The sequence below is a fragment of the Leuciscus leuciscus genome (genome assembly GCF_965113295.1).
Source record: "Leuciscus leuciscus genome assembly, contig: HAP1_SCAFFOLD_812, whole genome shotgun sequence".
Classification (NCBI taxonomy): Eukaryota; Metazoa; Chordata; class Actinopteri; order Cypriniformes; family Leuciscidae; genus Leuciscus; species Leuciscus leuciscus.
The window spans coordinates 15-12,657 of NW_028117928.1; the positions used below are offsets into that span (position 1 = coordinate 15).

The 12,643-nt window shown below is 34.9% G+C and overlaps 1 protein-coding gene across 1 annotated transcript; it reads right to left on the reverse strand.

The window, feature by feature from the left end:
• Positions 1-252: 252 nt before the first annotated feature.
• LOC309491991 (nuclear GTPase SLIP-GC-like) lies at positions 253-10,657 on the reverse strand. Its single transcript, XM_082191015.1, has 18 exons — positions 10,493-10,657; positions 9,995-10,084; positions 9,350-9,382; positions 6,354-6,646; positions 6,034-6,246; positions 5,723-5,917; positions 5,448-5,626; positions 5,244-5,283; positions 4,943-5,026; positions 4,719-4,812; positions 4,456-4,592; positions 4,185-4,358; positions 3,950-4,098; positions 2,718-2,841; positions 2,355-2,463; positions 1,266-1,399; positions 1,101-1,185; positions 253-956 (listed from the first exon to the last, which is right to left on the reverse strand). Exons 3-18 carry the CDS (start codon positions 9,360-9,362, stop codon positions 913-915), a joined length of 2,067 nt encoding a protein of 688 aa, XP_082047141.1. The 5' UTR covers positions 9,363-9,382; positions 9,995-10,084; positions 10,493-10,657; the 3' UTR covers positions 253-912.
• Positions 10,658-12,643: the final 1,986 nt, after the last annotated feature.

A 12,643-nucleotide genomic window follows, 5' to 3' on the forward strand; every position in this document is an offset into this window, starting at 1 on the left:
TCAAAACTGATGTTTCCTTAAAAAGATTAGGAAAATGTATCTCTTGGTTTTATTCTCAATATTTTCTATATAACACTGAACCACAATTTTTTAAAATAAAATATACACAACATTTTTAATTATCACCTAAATTTTAATGAAAGTTACAAGACCCATGATTCATTTTTTACAGTGAATGTTTCAGACTTCCTGATCCTATTCAGATGAGTGTTTCTAACTATTTGCAAACACACTAAATTTAAACATGTTAAATTGAAAAATTTATTTTTACATTTTTTTGTACAATTTTTTGGTCAAAACTTTTTTGTACATTTGTCACATTTAAAAATGTATGATATGCACTTACTTTCGTGCTAAAAGGAAAAAAAGATGTACATGAGATAAGAATAAAACTACATTATTTACATTTACCGCGTAAAGAAACAACAGATGTTGCTTTGATACTACTACATATATGTTTTAGAAATGTCTGTTTCTATCTATATGTATCACCAATAAAGGTTATTGAAAATGGGACAGCTACATCAAGCTTTGAATGTCGTTTCCGTTTCTTGCTGTAAAACAGTTGTGATAAATCAATACAGTATTATTTGTGTATCATACATTGTCACCTAAAATAAACCAAAAATTTTGATTAGTTACTCCCACCAAACAAACATATTGAAAAATATACAAACACAAACAAATAATTGTGAGTACACCAAAAATAAATAAAAATAACATAAAAAGATAACTTTTGTTGTAAAACTAATGTGTTTCTTCTGTTAGAGAACTTAAGATAAATCTTTCACCAAACAAATATACCAACACAGACAAATAAATTTGAGTAAAACTAAAAGAAATAAAAAGTTAACATTTGTTGGAAAATGAATGTTTCTTCTGTTAAATTAACCATTTCTCTTGGGCTTTTTATTACTCTGTCAGGCTCTCCAGCTGTTCAGTCTCTCTGGAGACGTCTAGAAAACCATAATACAGGATGCTGTTAATTTTACATGAACATTTCTGAGTGCTTGTGATGATTGAGATGAGGCCATCATTGGGAATAATCACTATATATTTATTTACTAGTTTCTATGGTGTAATATGGCATTCTCTCTTACCCATCAATGTGATTTTGCTGGTTTGGGACAGTGCGAGTTTTATTGATTTCTTCAGTCCTGATTCAAGAGCATCCTTTATGTAGAGCTTCACAAAGAACAAGATAAGTTTCAGATTAGTCATTGTACAAATTAACACGTTTGTCTTAATGATTGTGAGATTAATACCTTTAAGTCATTGAACCTTTTAAGCGCTTCATTTTTTGCCTTGTTGAACATGTCTTGTTTTTTCTTTTCGACTGTGTTTATTAACAGATCTCGCATTTTCTTCACGGCTCCGGCTCCTCCTATTGCTGCAGCTTCTAAAATCAGCAACACTCAGTATTCACTCATTGTCTTTCTCATGGGGACACATCAGAACAAAGAAATGTGTTTAAAATAAAACTAGTGAACATAGTTGTGAAAATAGTAGTGAAAATGATGGCAAGTACAGTAAAAGCTACTGGTCTGACTGAATCATTAGAAAGAAAATACTGTTGATGAAATTCAAGTGGCTTTTATCTTTCTGTGAAAAAAATGCATTCATTCATTGCCATCAAGTGCATTTTGTGTCGCCTAATTGTTTGAGTTCACAGAATTAGTCAGGTTACACTTGGGATACCATACAGTAAGTGACAACTCATATATTGCAACTCACATCATAATCAGCTGGTCTTTAAATGCTTAAATTATGAAAACAGATCTTGACGAAGTTACTGTACTGATCACATCGTTTTTTTTGTTTGTTTTGTTTTTTCAGTTACTTTTCATTCATGGTTTTGTTTCTTATAGTGATTATTTTAATTCCTCCTTTTTACTTTACATAAAAAGAGCTAGTGTTTAGAATAATTGTTTTTAAATAAAAATGTATACAAATACTAAGTGTTTAATTAAAACTGTAATGCCCTGTTTTACAGGCAATGCTTAAACAGTCTCAATTAAAATGCATGTTTGAGCTGTTAGTGCAATTGTTTTATCTCACACCAGTAATGTTTTAAAGGCAACCAGACAGTTTCTGGTCCCATTGACTTCCATAGTATATATTTTTTCCTACTATGGAAGTCAATGGGACCAGAAACTGTCTGGTTACTGGTATTCTTCTAAATATCTTCCTTTCTGTTCAGCAGAAGAAAGAAATTCATAAAGGATTGAAACAACATGAGGGTGAGTATATGATGACAGAATTTTCATTTTAAAGTGAACTATCCCTTTAACTAAGGTCTAATCCTGGCTTAATCTAAACCCTGTCTATGAAACCAGGCCTTAATGTTATCTTACGTTCATAGCAAGACGCCATTTCATTCTCAATAGTTGTTTGGATTGATAAGTAGATGTCCTTCTTTTTATCAATAACTTCTCTGTTGAGCGATGCCTTCAGTTTAGTTTCCTTTCAAAAAAGGGGAAAAGCCAAAAATAAGTCAGAAAAATCTTAAAACATCAAGAGGCTGAAGCGTTTTTTATATCAAGGACCCTGCTTACTTTAGTACATTAACAGTTTGTACATTTCAACACAAACTAGTTTATAAAAACAGCCTGTTTAATTGTAGGATGGAAACAGAATTCACATATATTTTTCAATGAAAGTAAAGATAGGCAGTAGGCACAGAGGAAAATGCCCAGATTACAGACAACTGAACTCACCTCTGTTTTGATGTATTTCTGAATGTGATTTAATGTGGAAGATCTGAAATAGGCAAAGTCAGTCTGGATGATACTGAACTTGTCAATCTGTTCCTGCACTGACTTCCCTGTTTGTCCATTCACACTGAAGCCAAGAGAAAAGAAATGTTTCAAAACATTTACAGAATATTGTTGTAACCCCTGAGAAATAATGAAATATATATAATAATGAAATAAAGGAAACAGTGATGTAATTTTGGATTGTTTTACTGACATGGATCTTTGAATATCGTTTAGAAAAATTAACTAATCTTAATTCAAATCATGTCATTCATGTAGGAAGAGTTCAATTAAAATGTTACATTTTCAATAACCAAATTCGCAGAACATGCCAACTTACTCAAACTCATATTCTGAATTAGGAAATCGTCACAAAGCAGCCAAACAATAGACTGGACATAAACCAAACAACAAGGGGATGCATTATGAGGGAAAAATACATTACAATTTATCCACAATCTATTCAATAATATGAGAGAGCTTTCATATTTTATGATATTTTCTGAACGAAATGTAAAAGTTGTTAATAAAAAGTTGAAATTAAATTTCCCCCTTCATCATATAGATAGTTTAAAGGATTATGCATTGTGTAGCTGTAAGGGCAAAAATAAAACCTAAAACTGTATAAAATTTGAAATATGAACTAATTTCTGTTTTCTATATAACCTATGCAGCTGTCATGTGACAAATGAACAAAAGACTTGGACCAGAAGACACAGTGGGGATTTGGGAGATGAAACAAATCATTTCTGTTTTCTGTAGAGTGCATGTGGCTGTCATGAGAGACCCATTGATAGAGGGAAAGACAGTACAAGCCCAATCATATTTTTGTTCCTGCCTGGACGTCGTAGGAGACAAACATAAGGAAGTTTACTTCACAAAACATTTGGCCTCAAATTAATCTGGCATTGCCACTAAACCCAATCTTTATTTTTCTGGGCAACAGAGTCATTTGCTGGTTTACTGCTCGAAATGCAATCTGTAATTGGTTCATGTTTACAATAATTAATCAAGCTCCAATTTAATGTTAATTGTTAACATAATGTCAACAGCCTCTTATTAATTATATGCACTCATAACTGATCATGCTGATGCCTTAAACATCCCAAGTCACATTGTAGATTATTTTCTTTTCATTTTATTATAAACTGAACAAAGGGGGACTAGAAATGAAATGATGAATCAGCGCTTACGGAAAAATGTGTTTAAAATCTTCTTCAAGACATTCATGCAGGTTTTTATACAATGCCTTGTTTAGGTCTAGGAGATCCTTCCTCCCTTTCGAAAAACAGCACCCACCATTCCTGCACAAAGCTCGAAGGATTTGATAAGATACTTCATTCTGAGTGAAAGCACAAAAAAGTACCAGTTTTAAATAGGCAAACAAATTTTGACTGATTATTCACATAACCCTTGAATCACACTCACATGTTTTATCATTGCTATTATGGAAGCATCACATGATTTGACTGATTTTTCCACTCCCCTTGAGAGACACTGATCCAGAACACTATAAATGGTGTCAAAACGAATGTCCAGTTCATTTAGTGCCTTCATTAGGCTTTCCTCCATTTCCATGCAGACTTTGTCTGTCATTTTAACCTAAAACATCCATTTAACAGCAGTGAATTACAGAATAATGTATAATGGCAGCTTTCTGTAGACATGCATGTGAAATATCAGCAATTCTGACTCATACCGTTTCCTTGTTTGTGTCCGGCCGGACACTTTGGCTCAAGGACAAAACTCCCTTTGCTTCATTGACATAAACTCTGGTCAGTTCTCTGGTAATGTTCTTGTTAACAATCCTCAGATCATCCCGCAGTTTGGGGATTTCTACAGGTATATACCATTTCCAAAAACACAATTGGATTAATGTGATGTATTTAACTTTAGATTAATCAAACAAACATGTATTTTTGTCATGAATAATGTGGTAAAATGGTCATAGGTATGCTTTACCTGTTTCACTAGGCTCCAGATTTAATTTAGGGTCAAAGAATGCTTTGGAGCTTACAGTAAAAACTAGAAAATCACTGTCAGTGCTGACTATTTTCTAAAATAAATAAATTTAAAAAAGGTAAGAAAAAGAAAATATTTAAATATATGTAGTAAAGAAACTTGCATGCGAGTAGAAATCATTCAAAATACTGATAACAATAAAGAGAATTAGGAAACACAAAAACCTTAATATCAGAGTTTTCAAACTTCGCTTTGATCCTCATCTTGGCATGTTCATTTCTATGAAGTATGCATACTTTTTCCAGATCCTGAAGAATGATTAAAAACACCAATATATGAGTTTATATGTTTAATATAGGCGTATTGTGGATTCTGATTTAGTGGTTGATTATGCACTATAATGTATAGCAGATATTCCTCTCAGTAAATGAATTTAATTGCAGTTACAACGATATGAAAGATCTCACTGACCAGCAAATTTACTTGGAACAAATGTATGCAATAACATTTTTACATTTTCCAAACCTTGTCTCTTGTGAGTTGGTCTGCAGTAAGCCTTGCAGATCTAAAAATAAATGTTCAAAGGAAATAAGTCACTTTTTTATTTTTGATACTTTTCACCGTACAAGATTAAAACATGCTGTATTAAGAGGTGCTGTATGTTATTAATATAAGGCTTAGAATAAGAGACTTCCCCTTCACTTCGTATGTATAATTTTAACAAAATACCTCACATAGGCTGCTGGATTGATCTCATCAGTCTTTGTACAGATGAATTTAATGCGTTTGCATTCTCCTTCTGGTCCCAATTCTTTAGTACAGTGCTTTAAAATCCCCCAGGGGTCTTTGTCAGTGATTGCACGATTGATATCACTTACAATCCAAAGAAAAGAGCACTCTCTCAGTTTCTACAAGATTGGAAATAGTGATTTAGATGACATGGTTGTAGTAGCATAATAGATTGTGTGTTTCTTTAATGATTTGAAAAGTAGCAATACATTTACAGATTTCCACTTGTCATCTCTTATCTTATTGCAGTTTCCAGTTCCAGGAATATCAACAAATGCAATGTGTTCCAGGAGTTCGTGACAATCTGGAATCTTGATCGTCACACACTTCACAATTGGCCAGTACCAGCCACCGGAACTTGACTTGCTGTGTTGTGTGTAACTTGCAACTTCATTGGTGAATTCAAAGACCTGTTGAGAAATTGCTAACTTCACTGCCAAACAAGAATTCAGAATGTATTATTATACATTTAATGTTGTAAACGAAACCTTTGATGTTAAACATATTTACTCTCATAAAAACTTACATCACTTTTTGAGATTCTCTTACTGATGGACAAAAGGGTTTCAATCTCAGCAAATTTGTCCTCTTTCTTGAGTTCTTCTAAAGTTTTCTTATCTGCATCATCTCCATACAGCGCAGTGATCTTTTCTACAGCAATGTCAAACAAGTCATCATTCCTGTCCTCGCTTTCATCTGACAAAACACTGAAAAGATCTTTGAGCTCTTTCTCCCACTCCTGCAGAGGTACAATATAGAAAATAAGGCTTTATTTATTTATTTTATATTTATGAACATATTTATAAAGAACTCTCACTAAAGGCATGGTAAGATAAAATAGGAAACCTCTTTAGAGAAGAGTTCGATCTCTGCTATGTAGTTTGAGTCCTCCAGATTGGCTTCTAACTGAGTAACAACCGCTGTACAGGCACCAAAGCAACCCGTTGCCACTAGATCCTTTTTCCCCAAGACTGCATTCAATAGGGAGCTCTTCCCTTCTCCTGATTTTCCAAAAATTCCAATGGTTGCCTTCTTCCTGCTGACTTTCTCCATTTGATTTATCTTAGAAATCATGTCTTCATCGAAGTTATCAGTGACTCTATTTATGGTATTCTTAACTTTCTTCATGATCTCCATAGCTGTGTGCGATGAAGAAGGAAATCACAGAATAAAATAAATACATTATATACATTTCATTTGTTTAAATTTGATTTTATTTATAAAAATGTACAGTGTGCTCAGACAACCAATATGTAACAGATCAGCATAATCCAGTTAGCTCCTGTTGATAGGTCTAATTTGTAAGTCGCTTTGGATAAGGGCGTCTGCTAAATGACTAAATGTAAATGTAAATGTAGGTGTATATAAGCAAACCTTATATTTCTCCATTGACAGCCATTCAAAAGCAGTCAAGAAACATATAAATCACAGATATTTAATTGTACTATTATAGATGTTTTACAAATGCACAATTTTTGAAACAGTTTGAAATAGACTTTCCCCGGTGTCACCACTCTGTACAAATGTACAATATTGGGGATTCTTTAATTAAACACACAGGCATCTCAAACACAAGGTAGCTTTCACATAACACTGACGAGACCGGAGAAAAATCACGTTTTTAATGCTGTTTATGTCTATGTGGTATTTTTAATATGCTTTAAGACAAACCATGTGCAAATTCATAAATCAAGACCATTGCAGAGTATTTTCTCCTTAAAACTGCAGTGTCTGCCTGTGTGAACTGGGTTTGTAGCTCCGTATATCTCTTTCCTGCTGTTTATATTGCTTAATATAATTTAATCCTCACAGTATATCTGATATTCTCTAATATTGTCTGTCACAATGATCTGACATCACTAGCACAATGCGCGAGCATTTCGCTAACCTGTTAACCTGCCATCTGTGCTTTTTTTCTCTTCAGAAGGCCTTTATTAACTCTTGTTGCAGGCATTTGAACACTGGCTTTTCTTTACAAAGAACAATTGAAATAAAACTCAAGGAACTAAGCATATTTGTCTTTTATTAAACATTTAATGAAAAGTGGTATTTTTATTTTATTTTATTTTTTTCTCAATGTTGTGTAATATGGCACATGCAACAATGTCACAGGCCCTGTCAGGTGTGAAACCCTCAGACTTATCAGACACCGAAATCTTCCCTTTAGTTAGCCAAAGTTCATTTCATTGTGTGCCCTTGTCCTGGCTAGAGCTGCATTGTAACTGGTTTGTTTCACATTTACATTGTGAACCCCCTTTCTGTTCACATAATCCCCTTCATTGAGGCCTTGATGGCAGTCTATGATCTAGCTATAGTCTATGGTACCAATCACGTTAGTGAAGCCTGAGTGACATTTAAAAAAAACTGCTTTATAACATTGGGTCTTCAGTGGCTTGGAAAGGCCACAAAAAAAAAACAACTGTTTTTTAAACCTAAAAGCGCCAGGTAAACTCCGAATGACACGACAGACAGCACTTTCCATCAAGTTCTCCGCATCTCCAATAATGTAAAGGAAAGAGCCACTCGCAAATAATCTTAGGGGCGGCAGTGGCTCAGTGGTTCATGTAGATTGTCTACAAACCGAAAGGTTGGTGGTTCAATCCCCGGTTCCACCTGACCAAGTGTCGAGGTGTCCATGAGGAAGACACCTAACCCCAGCTGCTCCCGACGAGCTGGATGGCGCCTTGCATGGCTGACACCGCCGTCGGTGTGTGAATGGGTGAATGTGAGGCTATGTAAAGCGCTTTGGTGGCCATAGGTCTGTGAAAGCGCTATATAAATGCAGTCCATTTACCATTTAGGGCAATGTAAACAATTTGTGCTGTAGTTAAAGCCCGACTCCGACAAGTCGAAAATAAATGTGCGTTTCCAACAATTTAATAATGTAAACGACAATCTCACAAGTCACGAGAAAAAATATACATCTCAGAAAGTGCACTATCGCGCTGCGCTGGACTTCCCGTATCAGCTCCGCTTAAAAAGCCGCAATCTAATCCTGTTAACATGAAATAAGCCTGCTCGCGAGCAGGTTTAAGTTTACGGACCTGTTGCTATGACAGCAAGTCCAGGATGAGCTTCGAAGAACCAAACAATCCAAGATCATGCCAAATCGCCAACAATCAAATCCAGCTAACTGAGTGAGCGACGTACGAAGAACGAGCCCCAGGTGTGAGTGAGTGGAGGCGGGGATAATTAGCATATTCATGGGTCCAGGTATACTAAATGAAGCAAGGGTGTAGAGTTACATTTAAGCTATTTTAAGACATGAATTAAAAAAAATCAAAGGAAAAAACACATTTGATTATGTCACTTTGGTGGTCAAAATATGTGTTTTAAGCGATAAAATTATTGACTACAGGGGGACTTTAAAAACACTGTGCAAACAAGGTGATTTGTGGCAACACAGCTGAATGAAATGACAAATTAAATCTGTAAACATGATGACAAACACAGGCAGGGAAATGGTGAAATGTCCAGACTGAATGACACTGAGATGACACTCTACAGCAAGAAATGATAATATAGCATTGTTCAGTCACATGGCAGATGTCTCAGAAAAAGAAAGAAGATTGCTTCCAGTTAAATAATTAAAAGTCTGATATAACCCCTTTAAATTTGCTCTGTAGCTACTTTGTCTCTAAATTAAATTATGGGTGGACAGATTCAGATTTAACTTGCCTAGTGTCAGTGGTGAATCCATGCTCGAGTCAGATGATTCACTATCACGCTTTCTTTTTTTAGTACCTATGAGAGAATTCATTCCAACCATTATATTTCCTCAATCACTGGCTGTAAAGCAAACACACAATGATGTTTGTTTGTTTTTTAAGAAACATTCATACCTTGGCTAGCCATTGTGAGATTGATGGAAAGTCCTGAAGGGGATAAGAAAAGATTTGGGTTATTTTTGTGCAATTTTGTTTATTTTATTTATTTAATTTTTGTGCAACAAACCAAAAAATTCTCAAGAGCAATTTTTGAAGGGGACACAAATAACACAGCCAAAATTGTACTTGTTGCTTACACAAAGGGATAGTTGTTTAAATATGAGTTAGGTTAATATGTTCACCATGCAGTCATATTATAATTATTAAATTATCTTGTGTCCTCCACATAGTATTTTAGGTTTCGTCTGGGACAGACGAGCCCACTGATCTGCCACTTAACATCATATTGAGCAAATCCCAAAACAATGGTAGATCTACAATATTAGCCTAATATCAGTTCACACATAGGCTTATCGCTGTGTAAATTGTAGTGGGTGACTTACTATCCAACAAGCTACTGATGTTTAATACAAAACAAGCTACCAAACAAGCTAGGTAACATAATCGCTGACATAGCGGACTCATTGAAAAATAGATCAGATATTAAAAAAATTTGTCATGACTAATTTATTAATGACTGAGCATCATCTGTATTAAAGAGAAAAGAATCACATCATCCGATGATTAAAGTTAATAAGATAGCCTTGACAGCTGACTTACTGGAGTTCCACAACTACTGAAGAACTTGTTCTCTCCCACCGGACTTGTGTGTGTGAGGTAAAGGCGGAAAGCAGGCAGTGGACCAAAGCACTGTGAGGCAAGAGAACGGGGACTCAAAATGTTTCTGAACTTAAATCGTTTGTATTGTTTTACTATATACGCAATTATTTTAAGTATATATCATTATATTATTTACAATACACAGCATGGTTTTTAATTATATTTTCAGGGGAGGGACAACAGACATTAGTTTTGGAGGCACATATAAATGTCATGTGACTTAAAACAGAACATCATTGGTTACCTTAAGGCCTGCTCTTTTAATTCCCATAGTGCAATATATTGTATTTTTTTAGTAGAATAAATTAATGAGTATTAAATAATGAATTAGTAGAAATTAATTCTTGCCATATGGCAGCTTCGTACCATAAAGGGTTAACAATTATGTTTTCAAGTTTTAACAAAAGTTAAGGACCATAATAATTTGAGGGTAGTTACCTTGTATGTCTCAGGATAATGTCTGTGGAACAGGACACTGCTCTAGATTCAGCTAATAAGCTCTGATGAGACTTCTGACATTAACGCTCAGGATACAGTGTACTGGCAGATCTATAGTCTGCCAATAGCATATGTATAAGGAAAACAAAAGTGAACATCCTCAAAGTTCAAGACATACCACATTGTGTTAACAAGAAAACACAAGAGTTTGCCTATTCTTTGCATCTCTCTTTTGCATTTGACCTTTTATGCAAATCATGACGGACTATGGACTTATGGAGGTTTTTCCTGCATAGACAATTGTGAGTAGGGTTGGGAACCGAGAATCAGTTCTTATCCAGAACTGGTCATGTTTTTTGAAAATTGCGGAATTCCTAAGTTTTGGTTCCGAAAACGGTTCTGGTGAGATGTGTGGGTGAAGTGCTGGGAGCTTATCCTTTAATAGTGACGTCTCACCTCATTAATATTAATATAGTAATGCACTGAAAAGCACCTCACGCTGCAGAGAGAGAATAAGACAGAAGAGCTGCACGATTAATCTTTTTAAAAAATCTCGACAAACACCCAAGCGATCTTCCTAAATGACAAAAACTTTGGAAAACATCACACCTGGAACATTCAAATCTGTTTGCACTGTCGCTGACTCAGATAGACCAGTTGTCTATATAGATCTGAAACAGCTTATCTTCCACAGTCTTTTTAACCACACAGTATCAAGATTTCTTTGTTACAAATATTCAAATGATCACAGCAGTACTGAGATAAAAGTTTATAGTTCGACACCGATGTCTACATTAGCAACCTAAATAGAGTAAATCACCTTTTGAAAGTCGCTTCAAATAATTAGTGTATTGCGTCTGATGCTTCAAAACGTTCATAAAGACAAGTGACTGTTAAAGCTGCAGTCCGTAACTTTGTGTTCAAAATTTACTAAATGTAATGAATAAATACATCATGAATGCATTTTCCAAACCATGTTTTTGTCTTACGCTGAATCACTACAGTAAACCTATATAATGCGTTTCTATATTCGGGTCGGCACCGCTCAGAGTAGCCCAGTGTGCGTGACTCGTCATAGACATAAACAGATAGAAGTAGCTCCAGCTACAAAGTTCTTCCACAAGACACATGTAGTTCTGTTTATTAACCACTAAAGCACCAAAAGTTAAGGACTGCAGCTTTAAAATATTTATTTGTCTTTGAATCATTCATTCAAGAGACTCGGTTCAAAAACACGGATTCATTCAGTAATTAAACAAGTGAAATCTTTATGAATCAATCATTCAAACCGATTTAAAAAATATATTCTGTTTCACCTGTCTGGATCTTCAATGTGCGTTCAAGCTTATTCTACCCCTTCTGAGAGGGTATTCTCCACTGCTGGAGATACAATAAGCCAGGAGATGTCCCAAATTCTCCAAGAGAATGCAGAAATTTTTCCCTCACAAAAATTAACTATTTTTGCAAAAATTGCTAACTAATATGTAATTTGACAAGTATAAAAAATTAACACAAAATGGATTGTTTGAGTTGAGTATTGTGCATTTTTTCCTTACTACTCTTTTTTTATTAGTCGTTTATAATTTTAATGGAATCAGAACCGGAAAATTTCTTAAAATTCCCAACCCTAATTACGAGGCGGACACCTCCAGTTGTCGAGAAAACTCAGACAGGCAGTCACATGGTCAGATACCCCTTCTCCAATGACACGGTTCAGTTTCGGGTTCATGGCCTGTTATGAGATTTGGCAGCCCTGTTCAGCACGTTGCAGTTCAAATGTGTACATACAGGACATCAGTTCTGACTGGATCTCTTTCCAACTGTCCCTCCCTCCAACATTTTTGTTTTGTTTTTATTCGTTAACGAAAATGGCAATAAATATGTCAGTTTTTTCAGCTTTTACGGTTGGGTGTCGTGGAGGCTGTACCTGCTGCAACACTCGCTATAATAAAACAACTGGAGTCACACAAAATTTGAGGGGGAGTCATCTAACGTCTGTATTTTAAAGTATTTAACCCCTTTGTAATATAAATAAAAAAACAAACCAACATTAATCAAAGAAAATACATAATTGAACATATCCCCATACAGGCATGAGTCCACACTGAATTACAATAATCTTCTTATAGAGATCACAGATGAACACTGATG